The sequence below is a fragment of the Protopterus annectens genome, chromosome 4.part0 (assembly GCF_019279795.1).
Source record: "Protopterus annectens isolate FY-2018-M chromosome 4.part0, PAN1.0, whole genome shotgun sequence".
Taxonomy (NCBI): Eukaryota; Metazoa; Chordata; order Ceratodontiformes; family Protopteridae; genus Protopterus; species Protopterus annectens.
In genome coordinates, this window is record NC_056733.1 from 1998252010 (window position 1) to 1998279693 (window position 27684).

The 27684-nt window shown below is 45.7% G+C and overlaps 1 protein-coding gene across 1 annotated transcript in view; it reads right to left on the minus strand.

The window, feature by feature from the left end:
• KPNA4 (karyopherin subunit alpha 4) overlaps positions 1-27684 on the minus strand; it is a 1407074-nt gene that overhangs the window by 515717 nt on the left and 863673 nt on the right. Inside the window, exon 11 of the mRNA XM_044069621.1 lies at positions 14556-14687. Coding sequence (XP_043925556.1) covers positions 14556-14687 — 132 coding nt within the window. The remainder of the gene's footprint in view (positions 1-14555; positions 14688-27684) is intronic.

The window sequence follows — 27684 nt, forward strand, 5'->3', positions numbered from 1 at the left end:
AGTTATTTCAGACAACAGTTCTCAGTTTACCAGTCAATTGTTTAAGAGATTTGCTAAAGAATGTGACTTTAACCATGTTACTAGCAGTCCTGAATATCCACAGTCCAACGGCCTTGCTGAATGTGCAGTACAGAGTGCAAAGCAATTACCAGAGAGGTCAAAGTGTGACAATACCAACATTTTGAGTTTACTCAATCTCAGGAATATACTTCATGACAATCTCCTTGGCTCACCTGCTCAGAGACTTCTATGTAGGCAAACCAGAACAACCTTGCCTATCAGTTCTCGTTTGTTGGTGCCTAATGCTAAAAACAGAGAAATCAAAGCCCAAGTTTTAAAAAAGCATTCTTCTCAGAAGTCCAGCTATGATAAATGAGCAGATTTCATCTGCTAAAAATAGAGACAGTGAGGATGCAAATGGTGAAAGGCTTTGATTGAACTAGTCAAGTGAGAAATATACATGCCGAACAGAGAGCCTTCCTAGTGGAATCTGCGGATACAGAGTACAGGAAAAACCGCAGACATCTTCCTGTATCAGAAATATCACAGCATCGTACCCATGATACAGACTTTAGATCTCAGAGCAATCCTGACAATGCTGGTACCGAAGAACATATCTCAGTATCCATTCCCATTCCTGATGATGTCCGGAAAGTTGAAAATTCCTTGAAGACAGTCCCCGCTGCTAGATCCAATTCTGACTTTTGTTACACAATCAGGTCATATTTCTAGACTTAGTGTAAAATACACAGCAACCTGAAAGTTCAGTTTTGTACCTACTATAAATGTAGATGTCCGAACAGGATAGCATCTGCAGTCATAACAAATGGGTTGTCCTGCCGTCAGGCAGCCCTTCGGTCGGCCGGATTCCAAAGTCTGGGTCTGGCTTCGGCTGATGTCGCACTCCACCCGACATCATCTCTGCTGGTCTTTGGGTATAAAGGCATCAGCCGACACCATTTTCCTCAGTGTTTCTTGCCCCAGATGCCAGTTGCCCTCTTGGAAAGCTAAATTTTGGATAAATGCCAATGTTTCCAAAATAGTAGAAGGCAAATACAAAAAATAAGCATGTATGTACATATATACAAACAAATACACCATAAGAGACTCCCCCCCCAGCTAGCTATTAGGAGGGTAAATACCCTAGGAGTACCACAGAGGGGAAGGAGGGTGGGTAATCCTGACTGCAGATGCTATCCTGTTCGGACATCTACATTTATGGTAGGTACAAAACTGTACTATGTCCTTCAAGGATGCATCTGCAGTCATAACAAATGGGTAGAATACCATAGCCAAACTAGGGAGGAGGAAGAAGAATTATGGTGTAGTTAGGATCCCTTGCAGTACAGCAGTGGCAAACCCTGCTCGGGATCTAGAGTATAGAGGTAAATTATAATGCTTGGCAAATGTATGCACGGAGGTCCAAGTAGCCTCAATAATGTCCTTGGTTGCCACTCCTCGTAAGAAAGCTGTGGTAGTGGCTGTAGCCCTTGTAGAATGAGGTCTTATGTTCTGTGGAATTGGTTTTCTGTGGTAGGAGTAACAGAATCTTATGCAATTTCCTATCCATTTGGAGATTGTCTGTTTGGAAATTGCTTTTCCTTCCCTTCCTGTTGCATAGGCTACTAAAAGCTGGTCAGTTTTCTGTCACCTTTGGTTCTGTCCAGGTAGTAGCGTAACTGTCTATGTACATCCAAGGTATGCAGCAGTCTTTCCCCCCTGTTCTGTGGATTGGGAAAGAAGGTAGGTAGGTGGATTGCCTGGTTCAAAGACACTCTGGATACCACCTTAGGCATAAATGTAGGATTAGTTCTCATGGACACCCTATCTTGATGGAAGATTAGGAAGGGTTGTACTGACATTAAGGCCTGTAGTTCAAACCCTCCTTGCTGAAGTAATTGCCAGTAGAAAAGCAGTTTTCCATGATAGGTGTTGAAGATCTGCTGTTGCTGCTGGTTCAAATGGAGGAGTGTCAATTTTTCTAGCACAAAGTTCAAGTCCCATGCTGGTAATGGTGGTTTCCTAGGAGGTTTTACATTCTTGATCCCTCTGAGGAACTGCCTGAGTAGAGGATGAAAAGACAGGTGGATCAAGCTGTATTCTGCTGAAATAGCTGATGCATGTATCTTGATGGAGGAATAGGACAGGCCTGTATGTAGAAGCTCTGCCAAGTACTCCAGGATGTTAGCAATATCTATGTTCGACACATCTTTTCCTCTTTCAGTACTCCAAATGACAAACCTTTTCCATTTTCCTGCATAGTTCCTTCTTGTTGAAGGTCTGGGCTTCAAGGATAATGTCTTTAACCCTTTGGGATAGGTCTGGGTTAGTTGCTGCTATGTGATGTTCCAGGCAGTCAGTTGCAAGGTTTTAGGTTTGGGTGCATGATGTTGTAGTTGTTCTGAGTTAACATCAAAGGCATCAGGGGCATTGACCACATTCTCCCCTGAGACATGCTCCTCAGCAATGGATACCAGTGTTGTCTTGGCCAATTCGGAGCTATCAGGATTATCCTTGGACATTCCTCTTTGATTTTCAGTAGTACCTTGTGCATCAAAGGAAGTGGTGGAAATGCATATGCTGTCAGGCCTTTCCAACTGAAGGATAGAGAGTCCACCTTCCATGCAAGTTGGTGGTATGTCCTTTGGCAGAATTTTTTGAGCTGGTGATTGAGTGGGGATGCGAATAGGTCTATTTGTGGCATTCCCCATTTCTTTGTGATGGCCTTGAAGATGTCCGGATGTAGCATCCATTCGTGAGCGTCCGAGGTGGTTCTGCTTAACATGTCTGCTAGGGTGTTTTCTTTTCCGGCACAAATATTGCCTGTAGCTGGATGTTGTAGCTCAGAGCCATATTCCAAAGGTCCAGAGTCATTCTGCATAGGGGTATGAATGAGTGCCTCCCTGTTTGTTGATGTACCACATGACTGTGGTGTTGTCTGTCCTTATCATTAAATGGCCTTCTTTGAGGAATGGTCTGAATTTCTGGATTGCTAGTTTTACTGCCAGCATTTCTTTTTGGTTTATGTGCAGGTGCAGCTGGTCTGGAGTCCACAATCCTTGTATGCATTTGTCCAACATGTGCGCCCCCCCAGCCTAGGTCTGAGGCGTCCGTTGTGATGGTTTGGTTTGCTTGAAAGTTGTGGAAGGGCAAGCCTGGGTTTGACTGGCATGCTTGAGCCCACCATAGGAACTCCTGTTTCAGGCATGGGATTAGTGGGATTTCGGTTTCTAAGCTGTGCCTGTGTTGAGACCATAAATTCTTTAGGTACCACTGTAGCTTTCTCATATGCAGTCTGGCATGTGGGACCAGGATTATGCATGATGCCATGAAGCCCAAGGCCTGCAGTACTTTTCTTGCTGTTAGTTTGTTCTGCTTTGTTAATGCCAAGAAGTAAAGAGGGAGTTGTTCTTGTTTTTCTGCAGTTAGGAATGCCACTTGTTTTACTGTGTCCAATTCCGCACCCAAGAATGTTCTTGTTTGGGATGGTATCAGTCTTGACTTTTTTAAATTGACTGTGTATCCCAGGGCTTGTAGTAAGCAAATGACTCTTTGTAAATCTGTTGTCAGCTTGCTTTTGTTGTCCGCTTGTAACAGGCAGTCGTCCAGGTATGGATAAATTTGGATTCCCTGTAGCCTGCAGTGAGCGATTACTGATGCCAGGCATTTTGTGAATACTCTGGGCAGTAGATAAGCCAAAGGGCAATGCTGAGAATTGATAATGCTCTGATCCTGCAAGAAATCTGAGGTATCTTCTGCAATTTGGTCGTATGGGGACGCAGGTATGCCTCCTTGAGATCTAGAGTTACCAGCCAACACTCCTTGCCCAGCATGGGAAGAAGTTGCTGTAGGGTCAGCATTTTGAATTTTGGGACAATGATGTATGTGTTTAAGACGGACAGATCGAGAATAGGTCTCCAACTTTTCTCTTTTCTTGGTACTAGGAAGAGTCTGGAGTAGAATCCTTTGCCCTGTTCTGTTATTGGTACTCTTTCCACAGCTCTCATCTTTGTTAATTGAGCTATCTGCTTTAGAGCTTCTGTTTTTTGATTTGGAGGTAGGTTTGGCATTCCTCTTTTTACTGGTAAGGTGCGGAAGTGGAACCTGTAGCCTAGGTCTATGGTTTGCAAAATCCACTTGTCTTTTGTGATATAGTGCCAATTTTTCGAAAATAAGGCTAACTTTCCGCCTAAAGGTGCTGCTATTTGCTCCCTGGTAGGCGGTGTCAGAGCCAAGTCACTGTGTTTGTCCTGTTGCAGTGGCAGCGGTTGTGTCTGTGCCTCTGTTATTGCCTTGCCACTGTCGTCCTCTGTAGGCACCTCCTCTGGATTGATTTCTGCCTCTAGAGCGTCTATTCCTGCCTCTTTGAGATTTTGAGGAGTCTGGAAAGGACCAATTTTTGGCAGGCCAGTTCCTGCTAAACCTTGGGGGCTGAACCTGTAAGAAATCCTTAACTGTTTGTACAGATTTTGCCTTCTCTTCCATTTTCTTCATTACTTGCTGAGCAGGTGTACCAAATAGACTGGCCTTATCCATAGGAGCATCTAACAGCTTTGCTTTAACATGATCCGGCAAGACCTGTTCTTTCAACCATGCATGCCTTCTTATCACTGTGCCAGTCATGGCTGATCTAAATGAAGCCTCCAGTGCATCATAGCCACATTTTAAAGAATGGTTACTAACCTGCTGAATGTTATTCACCATTTCTAAAACATATTTCTTATCTAAGGAGTCATCAGAGGACAGCTTCTTAGTTAACTGATCAAGCATAAACTCTTGGTATTGGATCATATGAAACTGACAGTTTAAAGCTCTAGCTGAGAGAGTAGCAGAGGTGTAAACTTTTTCCCCATCTCTAAGGACCTGGATTCCCTTTCAGAAGGAGTAGGGTTTTTTGCTGAGGTTGAGGCTACTGCCTTAGGCCCCTGGGATATAGTCTCAGGATCTGCAAGTGGGGCCTTGTATAGGTGGTGATGAGTGTCTGGCACCCTGTAAAATCTATTTGGTTTGGCAGGGGCTGGAGGTAAAGTATCAGGAGCAGTGCAAACATCATTAAAAGCATCATCCACAACAGGCAGTACTGGAGGTATAGCTAAGGGCCTATGTTGTGGTAGGTGCAGAAATGTCCTAAGCCTTTTTCTTGAATCTGAGAAATCTTGTCCCTGCCATTGGAATTGTTCTCTCATGGCATGTAAGGTTTCTCCAAAGGAAAATTCCTCTGGTGGAGAGGCAGATGGAATGGATTCTTCAGCATCGGAATCCTCCTAAGTAGAAAAAGGAGCCTCTGGCTGATCTGTAATGTCTGAGTCATCCGAAGAATCATCAGAGGACACTGGCTCGGGGTGCTCTGCTCTAGGTCTCTTTTCTGGGGGCTGAGAGGCCCTGTCTGGGCGAGATTGGGACCCCCTAATTAAGGATATTAAATCCTCTGCCAGAGTAAGCATTTGTGAACTAGAAGAGGGCCTGTGTGAGGGGGGCTTAACAGGCACTGATTTAACAGTTTTGGCTGCTTTAGCCCTGGCAAAGGCCTTAATAGACATGGCTGCAGGAGGCCTAGCAGCACCACGTGCTGGGGTAGAGACATCCAAAGGGATGGTGTCTGATAAATCACTAGGAACCACAGTAGTAGGCAAAACTTCAGAGGCCGATTCAACTAAGGTAGCAGGAGCCTCAGTAGTAGTCATGGATTCGGCTGAAGATTGACCTGTTTTCTCGGTTTCGCCGAAACCGAGACACTCGCTTGCTTAACCGTGGTTTCGCCGAAACCGCGGACCGCGAGTGTCGGTCTTTTCTTTGCTTTTTAACAATTTGGGAAGTCGGAGGATCCGACGGCATAATGTACGCAAAATCTGAGCCGAAAAACTGTTCAGCAACTCCGACCGACGCCTAAGCTCGTCGGTTGAAGGAAGCACAGGCTGAACAGGCTGCTACGTCGTGGTCTGGGCCTAAGCAAGGCAGGCAGTAAGAGTGGAAATCTTTATGAGGTATTTGTTTCCCACAAGTTAAACAGTTATTGACTTTTTCTGACATCGGCTGAGGCAAGAAAGAGTCCCCAATGGGGTACTTAGCTTTTTAGAAGTCTTCGAAGTAGTATTCGGTAGTAGTAATCTCTGGATCTGACCGACCGGCACTTGCGAACAGCTTCTGCTTCGGGCGCCACGCGGCAAGAAAGACTGAGGAAAATGGCGTCAGCTGATGCCTTTATACCCGAAGACCAGCAGAGATAACGTCGGGTGGAGTGCGACATCAGCCGAAGCTGGACCCAGACTTTGGAATCCGGCCGACCGAAGGGCTGCCTGACGACAGGACAACCCATTTGTTATGACTGCAGATGCATCCTTGAAGGACATCATGACAGTTTTGTGTGTCTGATTTTGTATAATTACTGGGAAAAGCCAAAAGACACAACATATCACAGAATTAGTTTTGTATAACTGCATGTCAAAAGATCATTTCTGTAAATTGCATGGCATTGAATACTATCATTTCATATATGAGATATTTCTCAATCAGGGAGGATGTAATTCAGAGCATATGTACCTTTAAAAAGCATTTCCAAATGTAGCACGTGCATACAGATAGTGAGCACGTGCAGGCAGCCAGTGCCATTTTAACAGCAACAGTGTTAACATGTACGAGTCTGGTAGTCAGTTTATAGGTTTATTCAAGTTTAAGTTACAAAGCCTCATTCCTGATGTGTGTGCGTGTAATACAGCTGCTTGAACTGAGCCCATAAATGTTAGTCTGCTTTATCCTGACCAGATGAGCGACAGTCATTTCTAGTAAAACCAAGAATAAAAGAGTGAAGCATGTTTCACCATTGCAACTGCCTTCCCTTTGTCCCCAGCTTTCTGAATACATAACAGGATGGGGAGCACACAGCACATCCTTATTCAAGGGGGCATTAAAGAGTTGCACCTTCACATCTCTGCAAAATGAGAGCTCCCACAGAATGGTTCTTGATTACTGACCCTGTAACCTACAGCCAAGTATGCTGCATCTACAGAATCATGCATACATTTTACAGCATGTTTCCTGTCTGAAGGCTAGTCTACGCCTGGCTAATCAGAGCTGCAGTCTGAGTTTTATCCTTCAAGCTCCACCACCATCTTTACACCCTAAACTCAGTTTTGCCTATTTTGCAGTCTACAGACACTAGCTGGAGTCTGCAAAGGGATGCATACAGGAGGGTTGTGAGAATCCTGCACTCTATGAAAACATTCTGGTCTCTTATTCTGGTGTAAGGGTGCTGCTTCAGAAAACATCCAAAAGGGCTTCTTCGACCACATAAGTCACTGTCTATGGGGGGGCACAAGAAAGTACAGTTGTGTACACTTACCATAAATGTAGATGTTCCGAGTGTATTCACTGTTGCAGTCATTACATTTGGGGTAATCCTGCTGGCAGGTTGCCCTCAGTCGGCCTGAATTCCAAAGTCTTGGGTCCTGCGTCGGCTGTCTTCGCCCCTTCCCTGAAGTCAGGTCGTCAGGGGTATAAAAGAAGCAGCAGACACCATTTTCCTTAGTTGTTCTTACCCCAGATGTCAGGTGCCCCCTAAAAGGGTAGCCAAAATTTATATGTATATATAAAATTACATGCAGCAATATAAACTTCACCTTCACCCACACCCAAATACACCACATAGGTTGTATAAGAAAAGAGACGGAAAGATAGGTTCCATCAGAAGAAGAGGGGGGATGGCGGGTGGGTAACCTGGACTGCAACAGTGCATACACTCGAACATCTACATTTATGGTAAGTGTACACAAGTGTACTATGTTCTTCGTGTTTCACTGTTGCAGTCATTACATTTGGGTAGATTCCCAAAGCTATGGTTGGGAGGCTGGAGCTAAACAGCATTAGGAGCGGCTATGAGACCCTGCAGAACTGCAGTGGCAAAGCCTGCCCTGGATTTAGAGTAGAGTGGCAGATGACAGTGCTTTGTAAAGGAGTGCACTGAACTCCAAGTAGCTGCCTCTAAAAAGTCCTTGGTTGGTACTCCCCTGAGAAAGGCTGCTGAAGTGGCTGCAGCTCTGGTGGAATGTGGCCTAATGCCCTTAGGCACTGGCTTGCCATGGTATAAGTAGCAGAAACGAATGCAGTGACCTATCCATTTTGAAATGGTCTGCTTTGAGATAGCCTTTCCTTGTGATCCTGCAGCATATGCCACTAGTAATTGCTCTGACTTTCTGAAAACTTTGGTCCTGTCCAAGTACAATCTAAGCTGTCTGTGTACGTCCAAAGAATGCAGAATTCTTTTCCCCTTGTTCTGTCGATTTGGATAAAAAGTTGGCAGATGAATGGTTTGGTTAAGAGCCACACTGGACACCACTTTACGCATAAATGTTGGGTTTGTCCTCAGGGAGGCCATGTCTGGATAAAAAATGATAAAAGGTTCCACAGTCATGAGTGCCTGTAGCTCTGAAACTCGTCTTGCAGAAGTTATTGCTAGAAGCAGAGCTGTTTTCCAAGATAAAAACTTTATATCAGCAGTAACAGCTGGTTCAAAAGGAGGCAGGGTGAGTTTTTCCAAGACATAGCTGAGGTCCCATGCAGGCATTGGTGATCTCCTTGGAGGCCTTAAACTTTTGGCTCCTCTAAGGTACTGTTTTTATAAGGGATGAGAAAAGATTGGTGGCTCTGCATTGTAATGAGCCGAAATGGCAGAGGCATGAATTTTAATAGATGAGAAAGATACACCTTTGTCCAGCATCTCAGTTAAGTATTGTAAAATCTGAGGAATATTTGGCACAGCTGTATCTGTTCCTTGTGCCTGGTTCCAAGCACAGAATCTCTTCCATTTGCCAGCATAAGATTTTCTAGTACTAGACCTTCTGGCTTCCAAAATGACATCCATCACAGCTTTGCTGAGAGGCGCGTTTAGTATCGCTACATTATTCGCCATGATGCCAGGTTTAAAGTCCTGAGTTGGCTGTGCAGGATCTGATTGTTTAGCTGGGACAGTAGATGCGGTACTTGAGGTAAGGTCCATGCTGGGCATTGAGACAAGCTTCTTAATACTGGGTACCAGTGCTGGCGGGGCCAGTCGGGTGCAATCAGTATCATCTTTGGCTTCTCTTGTCTGACCTTTAGGAGTATCTTGGAGAGGAGAGGCAGAGGGGGAAAGGCGTATACTGATCGGTTCTTCCAGCTGGAGGATAGGGCGTCCACTTTCCATGCTTGTCTGTGATAAATCCTTGTGCAAAATCTCCTTAATTGGTAGTTGTGAGGGGAGGCAAATAGATCTATGTCCGGGCATCCCCATTTCCTTGTTATCATGCTGAAGACTTGTGGATCCAGCTGCCACTCATGGGGATCCATGAGGTTTCTGCTTAGTTCATCTGCCAGAGTATTTTTCCTTCCTGGCAGGAATTGTGCCTGCAGATGTACTTGTCCCACAAAGTCATGGCTAGTCTGCAAAGGAGGTAAGAATGTGTGCCCCTGCTTGTTTATATACACCATATGACCATGGTGTTGTCTGTCTTTATCTGTAGTTGTCCTGGATGAAGCAGGTCCTTGAAGGCTATCAGGGCATTTTGAACAGCTAGCATCTCTTTTTGATTGATATGTAGATGCATTTGGTTTGAGGTCCATGTTCCCTGAATGCATCTTCCTGCCATGTGGGCCCCCCAGGCATAATCTGATGCAACTGTTGTTAGTGTCTGCCTGGCTGGGGGTAATATGAATGGCTGCCCTTTGTTTTGGTGACAAGCCTTTGCCCACCATCGAAACTCAAGTTGCAGGCAGGGAATGAGATTAATTATAGTTTCCAGGCTGTGGCAATGTTGAGTCCAAACACTTTTTAGGTACCATTGAAGTTTCCTCATATGCAGTCTTGCGTATGGAATGAGTAGGATGCAGGATGCCATGCAGCCCAAAGCCTGCAGAATTTTTCTTGCAGACAACTGAGCCTTTGTTGCTAACATTTTGAAATAGGTAATCGGTTGCCTTTGTTTGTCTGGCGTAAGATAAGCCATCTGGGCAGTTGCATTTAAGCTTGCACCCAGGAATATTATCTCTTGAGAGGGTACCAGTTTTGATTTCTTTTCGTTGACTGTATACCCTAGGCATGTTAGAAGTTTTTTCACAAACGCCAGATGCTGTAGAAGGATGTCTTTGTTCTCTGCTTGAATGAGATAGTCATCCAAGTAAGGGTATATTTGTATTCCTCTTAGTCTGCAGAATGCAATTACTGCTCCCAAGCACTTTGTAAAGACCCTGGACGCAGTAGATAAGCCAAAGGGCAGTGCAGACAATTGGTAATGCATTGAGCCAGCCTTGAATCTGAGGTATCTTCTCCATATTTGTCTGATTGGGACATGCAGGTATGCCTCTTTTAGATATAAAGTTACAAGCCAAGCGTTCTTGCCCAACATGGGCAGAAGCTGCTGCAAAGTCAACATTTTGAATTTTGGAATATCCAGGAATGTGTTCAGAAATGATAGGTCCAGTATTGGACTCCAGGCCTTGTCCTTTTCTGGGTACCAAGAACAGTAGAGTAAAATCCTTGTCCCCACTCTTGCTCTGGCACTATTTGAATGGCCCTCATGTCCATGAAGGATGAGACTTGTTTTTGTGCCTCTGCCCATTGATTTTTTGGCAGATCTGCCCAGCCGTTTGCCTTTGGCAGGGTATGGAAATGGAACTTGTAGCCCTGTGACACGATACTTAGTACCCGCTTGTCCTGGGTTATAATATGCCAATTTTTGAGAAAAAAGTGCTAATTTCCCCCCTAAGGGTGCTGCCAGAAAATAAGTGCTTGGTGCCGGTAGGGGGAAGTCATTGGGACCGTTTCCTGTAAGGTTGTGATTTGTCTTCCCCACTTTTGGAGGTAGAAGCACCCCATTGCTTTGACCTGAATGAACCTTGAGCCTGGGATCTGCCTCTGGGGCATCTGGGTCTACCCCTTTGAGGTCTGTCTGACACTGGAAAGGACCAATTCTTTGTTGGCCAGTGTCTACTAAACCTAGGTGGCTGTACTTGTAAGAAATCTTTGACCGTTTGCATAGATTTAGCTTTGTCCTCCATTTTCTTTAACACCTCTTCTGCCTTAACACCAAACGAAGAATCATGCTGTAAAGGTGCATCTAATAATTTAACTAACATGATCAAGCAGATTTTGTTCCTTTAACCAAGCATGCCTTCTAAATACAGAACCAGTAACTGTGGCCCTGCAGGAGGCCTCTAAAGAATCAAAACCACATTGCAAAGTATGCTTGCCAACTTGTTCAGCTGCATGCAATATATCCTGCATTTCCTTGTTTTCTGCACATTCAGAATTTAACAACATTTTCTGTTTAAGCAATGCCAAGACATGTTGTTATTTGAGCATATGAAACTGACAGCTTAAGGCCCTTATAAGCAAAGGTAGCAGATGTGTAAACCTTTTTTCCCCATCTATCCAGTGCTCTAGAATCCCTATCAGAAGGGGTAGGGTTTTTTGCAGCAGAAGCCTTAACACCCTTGGGACCCTGAGAAATAGTTTCCAGGTCTGCAGCAGGGTTTTTAAAAATGAATTTACGTGAGTCAGGAACACGCGGCAAGAAAGACTGAGGAAAATGGCGTCGGCTGATGCTTTTATACCCGAAGACCAACAGAGATGACGTCGGGAGGAGTGCGACATCAGCCGAAGCCGGACCCGGACTTTGGAATCCGGCCGACTGCAGGGCTGCCTGACGACAGGACAACCCACTTGTTATGACTGCAGATGCATCCATGAAGGACATCCCTGTAATATCTGTCAGGCTTAACAGGAGCTGGAGGCAAGGAGTCAGGGGTAAGGCTTGACTCCAAAAACACATCTACAATGTCTAACACAGGAGGGATGGCTAGTGGCTTGTGCTGAGGTAGTAACAGGAAATCCCCGAGCCTCTTTTTAGACTCTGAAAAATCTTGGCTCTCCCAGTGGAAATGCTCCCTCATGGTATTGTAAGGTTTCCCCAAAAGAATAATCCTCAGGAGGAGAAGCTGAAGGTATGGATTCTTCAGCATCAGAATCCTCATAGGGGGGAAAAGACTATTCCTGATCAGAAGAGGAATCATGGAAACCTGATCTGAAGATTCACAGTCAGTCTCTTGCCTAGACCTCTTATTAGGAGGAGGATGGGAACCCCCTGATCAAGGTAATCAGGTCTTTGGCCATTTTGAGCATTTGTTTTTTGGGCATGGAGACCTGTCCATGTGGCTCTTGAGGTTGCTTCTTTGTCTTTGAAGGTGTTTTAGTCTTTGCCTTTGAAGTCGGTTTAATTTATAGGTGTTTGGGTCTGAATACACCCTCAGAAGCCGGTGCCTGCTCAGCGGCTCCAGACCATCTGAAGGATTAGCGTCTGAGGCTCCAACACTTTTGAGTTTCCAGCGGCATGGCCGACTACACGTGGGAGTCAGTAGCGGCCTGCGACTCTAAAGTAGCGGTCGTCAGGGGCTGCGAAAGTGCCTCACTGAGAACCAGCGAACCGGCAACTGGCTTAGGAGAAGCTTCGCCGTCAGTTATGGGCCTCGCCTCTCTCTCTTTCTTTTTCATTGCATTTGTTGTGAACTCCGGTAGATGGATGGCTTTCCAACGACATTTCTGGATAATTAATTCTGCGTCCAAAGTAGTTTAAAGCATAATCATACAAACGCTTAATAGTGCGTTGGTTAAATCTAGCACAAAACCGACAACCCAGAAAATTTTGATCAGGGCCTAGGCAAGGAATACAGTAAGAATGAAAGTCCTTATGAGGTATTTGCGTCCAAGAAATACAATTACTAACTTTTTCTGACATCGGTTCTGGAGCAAGAAAAAAGTTTCCCCAACGGGGTATTTAGCTTTATAGAAGACTTCGGATCTGAAATTCAAACTCGAAAATCTCAGGAGACGGCCGACCGGCACTTGCGAACTGCTTCTGCTTCGGGCACCGCAAGGCAAGAAAGACTGAGGAAAATGGCGTTGGCTGCTTCTTTTATACCCCTGATGACCTGACATCAGGGAAGGGGCGATGACAGCCGACGCAGGACCCAAGACTTTGGAATTCAGACCGACTGAGGGCAACCAGCAGGATTACCCCAAATGTAATGACTGCAACAGTGAAACACGAAGAACATCCAGGAGGTACAAGTATTTCTTTTGGAATGTAGAGGTCTTTTGAGACTGCCACCTGAAGTGTCCCATCATGAATGAAAGGGTGCCCCCAAATTATACATATATTGGTGGAGAGTCAAGAGGCCAAAATGCCCACATTTTGCATCAAACGCCTGAGGAAAGGACGGCTGAGACTTACAGACCTGTTCCTCTACATCCTTAGAATCAGAGGAGTCCAAATTCCATACTGGAGAAGGCATCCTCAGTCTTTGGTGGAAAGACTCCCAGAGGGCTGCTCAGAATCTGCCAGCAGGCCATACAAACAGAAAAAAAGCACATTGAGCACTTAACAGACTCTTAGGAAGGAGTCTGGCTGGAAGTGAGCGAAAGAACCACAAAAAAGGTACCTGATCAAGGACTGGCATGTGTCCAGATCTCTGGCTCCAGAGTATTTTGTGAACTGCTGATCACTGGATATCTGAATGGGGGGAAATCTCTGATCTTAAGACTACTGTGGGATTCTGCCCTCACTTTCTCTAACAATTAAATTGTGTTTCAAAGTGCAAGTTTAATAAATAGCATCCATTGGGGGCTTAGCAAGGTCTTTGGCCTAGTGGGATGCGCTAGGGGTCGAAGGGCATGGATGATGGAGTAACTCCATACAGCTGACACCCACCTAGGGGTTCAAAGATGAATCAGTTAAATTCAAGGGTGTCCCTATTTCTTCTGCTTTAAGATGTGGTTCTCCCGTGTCTTTCTGGGGAGGGATTTCCATGAAACCATGTAGCGGTGGATATGCAGACATGGCAGTCTGGACTCTTTTTGGTCTGGTATGCCTGGACAGCTTCCTGTTTTCTCTTAAGCCTCATCAAGACAGCCCTGCCAAATACTACAATTACTATGCAATTAGCTATGTTATGCTCTGTACTTACACAATATATGTACTGGATATAAAAATCTTTAGATGGGGTATGACACAGGCACTTCTGGCTGCCTCTTCTGAGATGGGTATGCCCTACATTTCCATGTACTGCAATTACTTTACTAGAAATCTACAGAAAGATGCACACTACCTATCTCTACAAATGAAAAGGTGAAGAAACTGGTCCTCAACGGGGTATCTGAATGCTTGATCCTCCTTACATTCAAATATGGGCTGATGCCAGACTGCATCTGCATGGTGATTTAACATGCATATAAAATCACCAAGAAAAAATTAAAAATGGCACAGGCAACCACCACCTGTACAGTAAGGCAACATCAGCATGGCCATGGAAAAAGGGTGCTCAGTTTTGAAAGACAAGCCAGATATCACACCCAGCAAGCAGTGGATTCCTACTGTGAACATTTTAGCTGACAATTTACATTACAAAATCTAACGTTCAAGTACACATAAGCAAACATACCAACAGTGCATCCATGTGAAAATTACTTTGTAATCCATTTTCCTTTCTATAATTAGCCTATCTGAAGAACACGTTTCATACATACTTACTTGAACTTTAACTTCCTGGTGACTCAAAAGGGGTACCAAATGAGGAACAATACCAGAGTCTATTACCATTTGAATCTGCTCATTGCCAGCATCTGTTAAGTAGGATAATGCCCACACAGTGTCAACTAAAATCTATATAAAAAGGGGGAGAAAAAAGTTTAATCAAGATTAAGAAGAATACGACAGCATCCAAACAAATGCCCTGTAAGCAAAGTAAATTAGACCTGTAACACAACGGTGACATGGGAAGGCAGCCTACAACTGAGTCATGAGTCTATTAATAGAAACATTACGCAAAATAATCAATTGGATACTTGACTGAACAGTCTAGTAAGTCCAAGATAACCATTTTCCAAAAACTTTTTTTTTGAAGGGGGGGGGGGTGGCTGAAATGTCACAAAATACAAAATATAGAAATACAGATGAGTGATATTCACTTAACATGGTCTTTGAGTAGCACCCTTCAAAAAGTACAGTTGTGTACCTACCATAAATGTAGATGTTCGAGTGTATTCACTGTTGCAGTCATTACACTTGGGTTATCCTGCTGGCAGGCTACCCGCAGTCGGCCTGAATTCCAAAGTCCTGGTCCGGCGTTGGCTGCTGTCGCCTCTTCCCTGACGTCAGTGTGCCAGGGGTATACAAGATGCAGCAGACGCCATTTTCTTCAGTTTTTCTTGCCCCAGATGTTAGGTGCCCCCAGAAGGTAGGCAATACATATTGCTTAAAAAAACATACACTAAAATAAACAATACCTTCATCCGCAAGCAAATACACTACATAGGTTGTATAGGATAGAGAAGTATAAGTAAGTCCCAGCAAAGAAAGGGGGATGGAGGGTGGATAACCTGGACTACAACAGTGAATACACTCTAACATCTACATTTATGGAAGGTACACAACTGTACTATGTTCATCGTGTTTCACTGTTGCAGTCATTACACTTGGGTTGAATCCCAAAGCTAAGGTAGGGCGCCTGGGTCTAAATAGGATTAGGAGTGGCTATGAGGCCCTGCAGAACTGCAGTGGCAAAGCCTGCTCTGGATTTAGAGTAAAGAGGTAAGTGGTAGTGCTTGGTAAAAGTGTGCACTGAACTCCAAGCTGCAGCCTCCAAAATTTCCTTGGTTGGTACTCCTCTGAGAAAAGCTGCTGAAGTGGCTGCTGCCCTGGTAGAATGTGGCCTAATATTCTTAGGCACTGATTTGCCATGCTGTGCATAGCAGAAACGAATGCAGTGTCCTATCCATTTTGAAATAGTCTGCTTTGAAATCGCCTTTCCTTGTGATCCTGCAGCATATGCTACAAACAGTTGCTCAGCTTTTCTGAAAGCTTTTGTTTTGCCCAAGTAGAAGCGTAGCTGCTGTGTATGTCCAAAGAGTGTAGAAGTCTCTCCCCTTTATTCTGGGGATTTGGATAAAATGTTGGCAAATGAATGGTTTGGTTAAAAGCCACACTGGATACTACCTTTGGCATAAATGTTGGGTTTGTCCTTAGAGAAATCTTGTCCGGATGAAAAATGATAAAAGGTTCCACTGCCATTAATGCCTGCAACTCAGACTATTCTTGCTGAAGTTATTGCTAGGAGCAGAGCAGTTTTCCATGATTAGAATGTTATCTCAGTTGTAACTGGCTGGCTCAAAAGGAGGCAGTGTGAGCTTTTCCAAGACAAAGATGAAGTCCCATGTAGGTATCGGTGCTCTCCTTGGGGGTCTTATGTCTTTTGCCCCTCTGAGGTGCTGTCTTAGCAGTGGATGTGAGAGAAAATAGGAGGTTCCGTATTGTAATGAGCTGAAATGGCAGAGGCATGGATCTTAAGATGAGAAGGATAGGCCTTTGTCCAGCATCTCAGTTAGGTATTGTAAAATCTGAGGAATATTTGGAACAAGTGGTTCAAGTCCTTGTGCTTGGTTCCAAGCACAGAATCTCTTCCATTTTTTCTGCATAAGATTTCCTGGTGCTGGGCCTCCTGGCTTCCAAAATGACATCCATAACAGCTTTAGAGAGAGGTGTGTTCTGAGTGGCTATATTATTTGCCATGCAGCCAGATTTAAGGTTCTGAGTTGGTTGTGCAGGATCTGATTGTTTTGTTGAGTCAGAAGATGAGGAAATTGAGGTAAAGTCCAGGCTGGGCCTTGAGACAAGCTCTTTAGGATTGGGTACCAGTGCTGGCATGGCCAGTCTGGGGCAATCAATCATCTTTGGCTTCTCTTGTCTGACTTTTAGGGAGTACCTTGGGGAGGAGAGGCAGTGGTGGAAAGGCATAAACTGTTAGGGTTTTCCAACTGAATGATAGAGCATCCACTTTCCATGCTTGTGAGTGATAAGTCCTTGTGCAGAATCTCTGTAGTTGGCAGTTGTGAGGGGAGGCAAAAAGATCTATGTCTGGGCATCCCCATTTCTTTGTTATGCTGAAGACCTGTGGATCTAGTTTCCACTCGTGAGGGTCCATGAGGTTTCTACTTAGTTCGTCTGCCAGAGTATTTTTCTTTCCTGGCAGGAATTGTGCCGGCAGATGTACTTGATAGGTCAGTGCTGTGTTGCACAAAGTCATGGCTTGCCTGCAGAGGGGGTAGGAATGTGTGCCCCCCCTTGCTTGTTTATGTACCACATAACTGTAGTATTGTCCATCTTTAGCAATAGTTGTCCTGGATGTAGTAGATCCTTGAAGGCTGTCAGGGTATTCTGTACAGCTACCATCTCTTTTTGATCGATATGAAGATGCATTTGGTCCGCGGGCCACGTGCCCTGAATACATTTTCCTGCCATGTGTGCTCCCCAGGCATAATCCGATGCATCTGTTGTTATCGTCTGCCTGGCTGTGGGTAAAGTAAAAGGCTGTCCCTTGTTGTGGTGACAGGCCAGTGCCCACCATCGAAACTCCTGTTGCAGGCAAGAGTTATGGTTTCCAGGCTGTGGCAATGTTGAGTCCAAACACTTTTTAGATACCATTGTAGTTTCCTCATATGCAGTCTTGCATATGGAATTAGCAGAATGCAGGATGCCATGAAGCCTAAAGCCTGCAGAATTTTTCTTGCAAGTAGCTGGGTCTTTGTTGCCATCATTTGAAAGTAATGAGTCAGTTGCCTTTGCTTGTCTGGCGTGAGATAAGCCATCTGGGCAGTTGTATTTAAGCTTGCACCCAGGAATATTACCTCTTGAGAGGGCACTAGTTTTGATTTATTTTGGTATACTGTGTACCCTAGGCAAATTAGCAATCTTTTTACAAACACCAGATGCTTTAGTAGAATGTTCTTGATCTCTACTTGAATAAGGCAGTCGTCCAAGTAGGGATATATTTGAATTCCTTTTTGTCTGCAAAATGCAATTACTGGTGCCAGGCATTTTGAGAAGACCCTGAGTGCAGTAGATAAGCCAAAGGGCAGTACAGAGAATTGGTAATGTATTGAGCCAGCTATGAATCTGAGGTATCTTCTGCAAGACTGTCTGATTGGGACATGCAGGTATGCCTCTTTGAGGTCCAAAGTAACTAGCCAAGCCTTCTTGCCCAGCATGGGTAGAAGTTGCTGCAGTGTCAACATTTTGAATTTTGGAACGTCCAGGAAAGTATTTAGAATAGACAGGTCCAGTATTGGTCTCCAGGCTTTGTCCTTTCTGGGTACCAAGAAAAGTCTTGAGTAAAATCCTTGCCCCTGCTCTTGCTGTGGTACTTTTTGAATAGCCCTCATATCCATGAGAGCAGAAATTTGTTTTTGTGCCTCTGCCCACTGATTGTGTGGCAATTCTGGCATAACTTTTGACCTTGGTAGGGTGTGAAAGTGGAATCTGTAACCCTGAGAAACAATATTCAGTACCCATTTGTCCTGGGTGATCATGTGCCAATTTTGTGTGAAAAGTGCTAGTTTTCCCCCTAAGGGTGCTGCCAAAAGGTAAGTGCTTGGCATTTGTAGAGGAAAGTCATTGGGACCGTTTCCTATAAGGTTGTGATTTGTCTTCTCCGCCTTTGGGGGCTGAAGCACCCCATTGTTTAGGTCTGTATGAGCCTTGGGGCTGAGATCTGCCTCTTGGCCGTCTGTACCTGCCTCTTTGTGGCCTGACACTGGAAAGGACCAATTTTTAGAAGGCCAGTTCCTGCTAAATCTAGGTGGCTGAACCTGTAAGAAATCCTTTACTGTCTGCATTGATTTTGCTTTATCATCCATTTTCTTTAACACCTCTTCTGCCCTAACACCAAACAAAGTATCATGCTGTAATGGAGCATCCAATAATTTTGCTTTAACATGATCAGGTAAACTGTTCTTTTAACCAAGCATGCCTTCGAATGACAGAACCTGTAACCGTGGCTCTGCAAGATGCACTAATGAATCAAAACCACATTGCAAAGTATGATTTTCCACTTGTTCAGCTGCCAATAAATCCTGCATTTCCTTGTTCTCAGGACATTCAGAGCCTGTAAGCATTTTCTGTTTTAGCAAAGACATTAGGTATTGTTGATATTTAAGCATGTGAAACTGGCAGTTTAAAACTCTTACAGCTAAAGTAGCAGAGGTGTAAACTTTTTTCCCCCATCTGTCCAGTGCTCTAGAATCCCTATCAGAGGGAAAGTACAGTTTTGTACCTACCATAAATGTAGATGTTCGAGTGCTCATACAGCTGCAGTCATAACAGATGGGTTATCCTGCCGTCAGGCGGGTCCTCGGTCGGCCGAATTCCAAAGTCTAGGTCCGGCGTCGGTTGTCGTCGCTTCTTCCCTGACGTCAGTGCGGCAGGGGTATAAAAGAGCCAGCCGACGCCATCTTCAGTTTTTCTTGCCCCAGATGTCAGGTGCCCCCAGAAGGAAGGCAAAACATAAACTTATGTAATCATGCAATATAGAATAATCAAAAAACAGTAGTTGCAAGCAAATACACCATAAAAGAATACCCCAAATAGGTTGTATGAGAAGGTGTTTGTCATAAGGCCTGTCCTAAGAGGGGATGGAGGGGGGGGGGACCTGGACTGCAGCTGTATGAGCACTCGAACATCTACATTTATGGTAGGTACAAAACTGTACTATGTTCATCGTGCATACAGCTGCAGTCATAACAGATGGGTAGAATCCCAAAGCTAAGTTGGGGTGGCAGGCACTAAGTGGAACTAGGAGAAGCAAGGATGCCCTGCAAGACAGCTGTGGCAAATCCCGCTCTAGATTTTGAGTAAAGTGGAAGGTGATGGTGTTTGGAGAAAGTGTGCACTGAACTCCAAGTGGCTGCTTCCAAAATGTCCTTGGTAGGAACCCCCCTGAGGAAAGCTGCAGAGGTAGCTGTGGCCCTTGTGGAATGGGACCTGATGCTAGATGGCACAGCTTTTCCATGAAATGAGTAACAAAAGCGTATGCAGTGGGCTATCCATTTTGAGATTGTCTATTTGGAGATGGCCTTTCCTTGAGCACCTGTAGCATAGGACACAAAGAGTTGCTCAGATTTCCTGAATGGCTTTGTCCTGTCCAAATAATAACGTAGCTGTCTGTGAATGTCCAAGGAATGCAGTAGTCTTTCCCCTTTGTTTTGTGGGTTAGGGTAAAAGGTAGTCAAGTGGATAGTCTGATTCAAGGCTACACTGGATACTACCTTTGGCATAAAGGTAGGGTCGGTTCGTAAAGAAACTCTGTCCTGATGGAAAATGATGAAAGGTTGCACAGCCATGAGGGCCTGTAGTTCCAAAACCCTGCGTGCTGAGGTAATAGCCAGAAGGAAGGCTGTTTTCCATGACAAATATTGTAGTTCTGTTGAGGCAGCTGGCTCAAATGGAGGAAGGGTCAGTTTTTCCAATATGAAGTTGAGGTCCCAAGCAGGGACTGGTGGTTTCCCTTGGGTGTTTTATATTCTTAGCCCCTCTGAGGAACTGTCTTAAGAGAGGATGAGAGAATAAAGGAGGATCTGTGTTGTATTGTGCAGAAATGGCTGAACCATGGATTTTGATGGAGGAGAAGGAAAGTCCACTGTTTAACATCTCAGCTAGGTACTGTAATATTTGAGGTATGTTTATTACCCAAGGATTCTGGCCCTTTTTCTGATTCCAGGCACAAAACTGCTTCCATTTGGCGGAGTAGGCTTTTCTAGTAGAAGGTCTTCTGGCCTCCAAGATGACATCCTGCACCTCCTTGGAGAGGAGGGTCTGTTGTGAAATCAAGGGATTCTCCATGCGGCTAGATTTAGGGTTTTGAGCTGGCTGTGAATAGTTTTGAAGTTGTGCTGGGACAACAGAAGAGGCACTAGAGGTAGGATCCATGGTGGTGAATGCGTCAGGCTCTTCAGGAGTGGATACCAGTGTTGTCTTGGCCAGTATGGAGCAATGAGAATCATTTTCGGCCTCTCTGCTCTGGCTTTTAGTAGAACTTTGGGCAGCAGAGGGAGAGGCGGAAAGACAGACTGTCAATGTTGTCCAACTGAAGGAAAGTGCGTCCACTTTCCAGGCCTGCGGATGATAGGTCCTTGAGCAAAATTTTTTCAGTTGGTAATTTCTGTGGGTAGCAAAGAGATCTATGTCTGGCTGTCCCCATGCCTGAGTTATCTTTGCGAAAACTTGAGGATGCAACTTCCATTCGTGTGGATCTGTCATATTTCTGCTTAGGCTGTCTGCCAGTTTTCCTTCCCTGGCAGGAATTGTGCCTCAAGTTGGATTTGCAATTCCAGAGCTGTGTTCCAAAGGGTCATGGCTAGTCTGCACAGGGGGTATGAATGAGTTCCCCCCTGTTTGTTTATGTACCACATCACTGTGGTGTTGTCTGTCCTTATCAATAGCTGCCTGGATGCAGTAGGTCTTTGAAGGCCATAATAAGAAGTTATGTACCTACCATAACGTTCCATGTTAGTTGTCTTCTCGCCTTCTTTCTTGCTGGATGGGTTCGGAGCCGATCCTCGGCTCCGACTCGGCCAATACTAAAGCTCGAGAGCTAATTCCACCGGCTCGAGGCTCCCCTATATCCCACAATGCTAGGCGGTAACTACTCGGATCTCATTTGATAGCTATACCAAGCAACCCTATTCTCCATAGAATGGAGTAGGGAAACCCACCTCAAAACAATCTGTGTAAAAGGTATCGCAGACCTCAGACAGGATAAAAGAGGTGGAAGAACGTGTGGGAATGACTACTTCCAGAGGAAGAACACAAACTGAATTCCTGACGGTCTGTCCAGGCTTGGGGGAAGGAGGGTGGGACGCAAGAAAGAAGGCGAGAAGAAGACAACTAACATGGAACGTTATGGTAGGTACATAACTTCTTAATGTTAAGTTGTCAATCTCGCCTTCATTCTTGCTGGATGGGACCGTGTCCCTAGCACCTTATCCCGGGTGGCCTATCGGAACAGACTCTTGAGAACAGTGGAACCAAAATTGGCACGGCTTCTGGAAACCATGTCCAATTTGTAATGTGAAATGAATGTATGAGGAGAAGCCCAGGTGGCTGCTGCACAAACGGAATCTATTGGCAGCCTATCCTGAAAAGCTACAGATGTAGCTAATGCCCTAGTTGAATGAGCTCTAGGTCTTGAAGGTAGTTTTTGATGTCTGATCTCATAGATGAAGGTAATTGTAGAGGTGAGCCATCTAGAGAGGGATACTTTAGTAACTGGAAGGCCCAATTTCCCTTCCGCATATGACAGAAACAATTGATTAGATTTCCTGAATTGTTTAGTCCTGTCTAGGTAATATCTAAGTTGGCGATGAACATCCAAAAAATGTAGCTTTTGCTCCGACCTGTTTGAATAGTTAGGGAAAAAAACGGGGAGATCAATAATTTGGTTTAGGTTTGTTTGAGAGGAAACTTTAGGCAAAAAGGATGGATTAGTACGGAGGGATACCCTATCTTTGTGAAAAACTAAGTAAGGAGGACGACTGCACAGAGCATGCAGATACCCTTCTCGCTGAAGTTATAGCTACCAGAAAAAGTGTCTTCCAAGAAAGCAACTTCAGAGAACATGAAGCCGGTTCAAGGGGAAGGATTAAGGATGCCAGAACCAAGTTCAAATCCCATTGAGGCGGGGGTCTTTGATTGGAGGTTTGAGAAGAAATACGCCCCTTAAAAAGGCTTTACAGAGTTTGTGAGCCATGATGCTAGACTCTGAAACACCAACATGAAAATTTGATATGGCAGCCAATTGAACTCTAATGGTAGATGCAGAAGATCTTAAATGAAAGAGTTCTGCTAGAAAGTCTAGAATAGACTGGATAGGTGCAGTAAAGGGATCTATGTTTTTTGATGTTGCCCAAAAAGAAAAGCGTTTCCATTTGCTGCTATAAATCTTCCGGTAGAAGATTTATGAGAGGCTATCAAGATATCTCGGACCGAGCGAGATATTGAGGGAAGCCTGGCTAAGGTTGGAATCGGAGAAACCACGCTGTGAGGTTTAGAGAAGGCAGAGATTGGTGCAGCTGACCCGATTGGTGGGTTATCAGATCTGGTACTGGGTCCAGATGCCAAGGCTGCTCCAAAAGGTAACGATGAAGAAAGGGAAACCATATCTGTCGAGGCCAGTAAGGGGCAATGAGGATCATTGTCACTCTCAAGGCGATGGCTTTCTGAATTAGTTGAGATATCAGTGGAAAGGGGGGAAAGGCATATAGAAGTCCCCGGGGCCAATCGTGGACTAGAGCATCTCTGGTGGGATGGCCTGGTAACGGGAAGAGAGTGAAGAAGTCGTGACACTTGCTGTTTTGGAGAGTAGCAAAAAGATCGCAGCAAGGCTGGCCCCACCTTAGGAATACTTCTTCTAGAACTGATTTCTTTAGAGACCACTCGTGGGGCATGAGAATTGCTCTGCTCAATTTGTCTGCAATAACGTTGGATTTCCCGGGAATGTGCGTTGCTATCAGAAAACGCTGAGAAGAGATCGCCCATTGCCAAAGTCTGAGTGCCTCTCGACATAAAGGGTATGATCAGGTTCTGCCTTGTTTGTTGATGTACCACACTACGGACATGTTGTCCGTTTGAATTGCAATAGTCCCAGTGGGAAGAGAGTCGTGAAGGGCTTGCAATGCTAAAAGCACTGCTCTCATCTCTAAGACGTTTATGTGCAAGTGGCACTCGAAAGGTTGCCACGTGCCCTGGACTGTCCTGCCCTGATAATGCCCCCCCCCCCCACCCGATCAGGGAGGTGTCTGTTGTCAACGTGGCGACTGGGGGGGGGGGGGGAGTGAAGGGTCTTCCTCGGAGAAGTTGAGGTGATGTGATCCACCAAGACAGTTGATTCTTGCATGATTGAGTTATCAATATGGTATGGGACATCGGGAGCTGTTGAAAGGACCATTGAGTAAACAGCATCCATTGGAGGATCCTCATGTGAAAGCGAGCTAAGGGGAGAAGAGGAATAGCTGCTGCCATGAGTCCTAACACCTTCAAAACTAGTCTGGCTTTGACTTTTGCATTGTAAGAGAAGGGAAACTTGGTTCCGAATGTCTGACACTCTCTGCTCTGTGAGTCTGGCTGAAAGATTGAGTGTGTCTAAGATGGCGCCTATAAAGGTAATAGATTGACAAGGCGACAAGGCAGATTTTTCGAAATTTATCGAAATGCCTAGAGCTTGGCAAGATAGGATGGTGAAGTCCCTGGATAGAAGAAGCTGATGTCTGGTGGTGGCGGTAAGGAGCCAGTCGTCTAAATATGGAAACACCTGGAATCCTTGACATCTCAAGTGAGCCGCGACCACTGCCATGCATTTGGTAAACACACGGGGGGGCTGTAGTGAGACCAAAGGGCAGGGCCCTGAACTGGTAGTGACTGGCTCCCAGCCTGAAGCGGAGATATCTCCTGGAGCGTCTGTTCATCTTGATGTGGTAGTACGCGTCCTGAAGATCTATCGAGCACATCCAATTGTCCTGACCCAAGAAGGGTAGAATGGACTGTAGCGTGACCATCCAGAATTTTGTTTTCCTGACATACTTGTTTAAGAAGCTGAGATCCAGTATGGGTCTCCAGTCCCCTGTTTTTTTTGGTAACAAAAAGAATTTGGAGTAGATTCCGGATCCTTGTTGGTCTGCTGGGACTGATTGGATAGCTCTTTTTGATAGCAGCTTTGAAATTTCTAATGCTGCTTGTTCCCTTAGACCGGGTGGAACGTCTGGAAGGGATCTTTTGGGTTGGGATGGGATGTGAACAAAGGGAATTTTGTAACCCTCGGATATGATCGACTGTACCCATTTGTCTTGAGTAAGGGAAAGCCAGGCTTTTGGGTACAGGGATAATCTTCCCCCGACTGCCTCCGAAGGTGGACAGCCGGGCAGTACCTCAGGGATGCTGAAAGGGTTTGTCAAAGAACATTTCTCTGCTACCCTGGTTTTGCGGACGTCCTCTGCCTCTAGGGCGGCATCTATTATTATTCCCCCCTCTGCCTCTAGAGGGGAATCGGCCTTGTGTGTCAGATGAGACTCCCTGGGATTGTTTATGAACCACATCTTTCCTCCCCTCTGACCTTTGGGATAGGGTCTAGAAGGGGTAGAAAAACGGACTCCTATGGCAGACAGAGTCTTACCTTCTACCTCGCACCTGGTCAATGTATCCTTCAACCTGTGGACCAAACAAGGATGATCCATCAAAGGGAGAATTGGTGAAGGACGCCTTGAAAGGGTCCGCAAAGTTACATAGTCGCATCCAGGCGTGACGTCGTAAGGCAACACCTGTGCCTGCGGCTCTACTCGCCCCATCTGCAGCATATGAGACCAGCCGCATGGAGGAGTTAACGATGGAATTCAGGGTTGCCAACTGGGAGTTCATTGTGTCTTTGAACCCCTCAGCTGTAGGATACTTTATCAGTTCACCCATATCCTTGAGTAAATCACTCTGGAGACGAGTGAAGTGGCATAAGTAATTCAGCGAACGCATTGAAAAGGTCGCTGATGAGAACATCTGCTTGCCGTACCTGTCCATGGTCCTAGATTCCTTATTAGGAGGATGGACAGGAACCGAAGGATCAGCTAACTCCTTCTTAGTGGCCGCAGCCACCACCATGGCATCAACAGGGACACCTTTGGATAAAAAATCTTTATCTCTAGGGCAGTAATAAATTTAGATGGTCTCCTCGGGTGGGTTCCACTGAATCAGGAGCCGTCAGGCCTACCTTGCCACCACTTCCATAAGGGGGTCAAAGGGAGGGGACACCCAGGAGGTAGAAGTCGAGAGCCAAACGCCTCAAGATACACTGACTCATCCTCCGAAGGGTTAAGGGCTGGCCAGTTCCCCCTCTGTTTCAGGATCTCAAGGATGTCAGCAAAGGAGACATCCTCAGAGGGGGATCGAGGGAACCTTCGGATTCCTCTAAGTCAGTGTCAGAGGTGATAGACTCAGGGGAGTCAATGTGCTTCCTCTTGCACTGCCTCTTCCTTGGGGGATCTCCTGCCGGGTCAGGAGAGGCCTCGGAAGAGGAGGAAATTCCCAATGGGGAAACTTGAGGAGTTGGCTCTCTGCGGTCTAAGACAAGGGGGTGAGTAGAAATCACCGCAGGCACTGTAGATGGGGGGGCTGAAGGAGCCGACTGTGGGGCAGAACCTGGTTCTAGCACGCACCGCATGACCTCGAAGGCACCCCTGTCAGGCAAGACCAGAGGCCCCCGCTCCGAAGAGACAAGGACCTCCCCCGGCACCGACAGGGACAGCTCCGAAGCCGATGTCGGAGCCAAACTCACCAGCGCCGAAGCCCCGAGAGGGAGAGCGGGGTCGGACAAGGGTCCAATGTCACTCGCCCCCTCCGAGCCGACGAGGGAAGCTTGGCGCCGAGATCCCTCCAAGGAGGAGATCGGAGCAGACGAAGCCGAAACGGAAGGTATCGGATCCGACGCACCGACAGTCATGGCTCTGACAAGCCCTGGCTCCGAACTCAAGGGAGTCGGAGGAGGAATGTATTGGGGAACGGAAATAGCCACTGACTGGTGAGTCGGGCTATGCAGCATTTGGGCCAGTGCCTCGGACTTCAGAAGTCTACTCACTACCCTTTGCAAATCATGGTCAGATAACCTGGAAGACCGTGAGGAATGAGTTTTATGGCTCCGTTCAGAAAGAAGAGGGATCCTGGCGCAATGCAAGGAGCCGATAGAGGGGATCTGGACCTCTTCCTAGACTGTGGCTCGATAAGAGTATCGAGCCAACTGAGTTTATCAGCCTTGGCTCCAGCGAGCCAAGGTAACAGTATGAGGCTTGAAACATCGGCTCCAGCGGAGCCGATGTCGGCCGACTTAGTTTTCCAGCAGTCGACTCTGAAACCGGAGCCGACTGTTTGGAAGTTTTAGAAGGCTTCCCCGACACAGACTGAGTCGGGGGGCCTTCAGGCTTTAATAAGCCCCGCAAGATTAATTTGTTCTTGCGTTCCTGCAGGACTCTAGGGCTAAAACCATGACAAACAGCACAAGAGTCCTGCAGGTGCAAAGGTCCCAGGCAATACACACAAGAAGTGTGACCGTCTGTCAGAGACATTTTCTGAAAGCACGAGTCACACTTCTTGAAGCCTGAGACCTTAGAGTCTTTTGACATAGTAAAGAAGTGCCGGACAACAACACAAACACACTACAGACACACCCTCTACTGAAAAAATTATTAAATTATTAAATTAAGGCCAGCAAGTCACAAATATACACACACACACAAGCCCTTAACTAAAAAACAACTAATTCAGTCACACTAAAGGACTGGGGGAAGGGAGGGGCCGAAGGCCTATAAGATAAGGGAAGAAAGGAAGGGAATATAGACCCGAAAAAACAGGGGTCGATTAATCTAACTATATAATTAAACTAAAAGGTTATGGTGTGAGACAAAAAGGGGTTAAGAAATACCTAAAATGTAATAACTCTAACTCACCTGCCTGAGCCGGTAGAAAAGCACCTCGTCAGCTATAGCGGCAAACGAGATCTGGGTAGTTACCGCCTAGCATTGTGGGATATAGGGGAGCCTCGAGCCGGTGGAATTAGCTCTCGAGCTTTAGTATTGGCAGAGTCGGAGCCAATCCTCGGCTCCGAACCCATCCAGCAAGAATGAAGGCGAGATTGACAACTTAACATTAGCATTTTGCACTGCTAGCATTTCCATTTGGTTGATGTGTAGGTGCTTCTCTTTTTAGGACCATTTCCCTGAATGCACTGATCTTTCTTGTGTGCCCCCCAGGCGCAGTCCGAGGAGTCTGTTGTGATGATTTGATTTGCTTGGGGTAT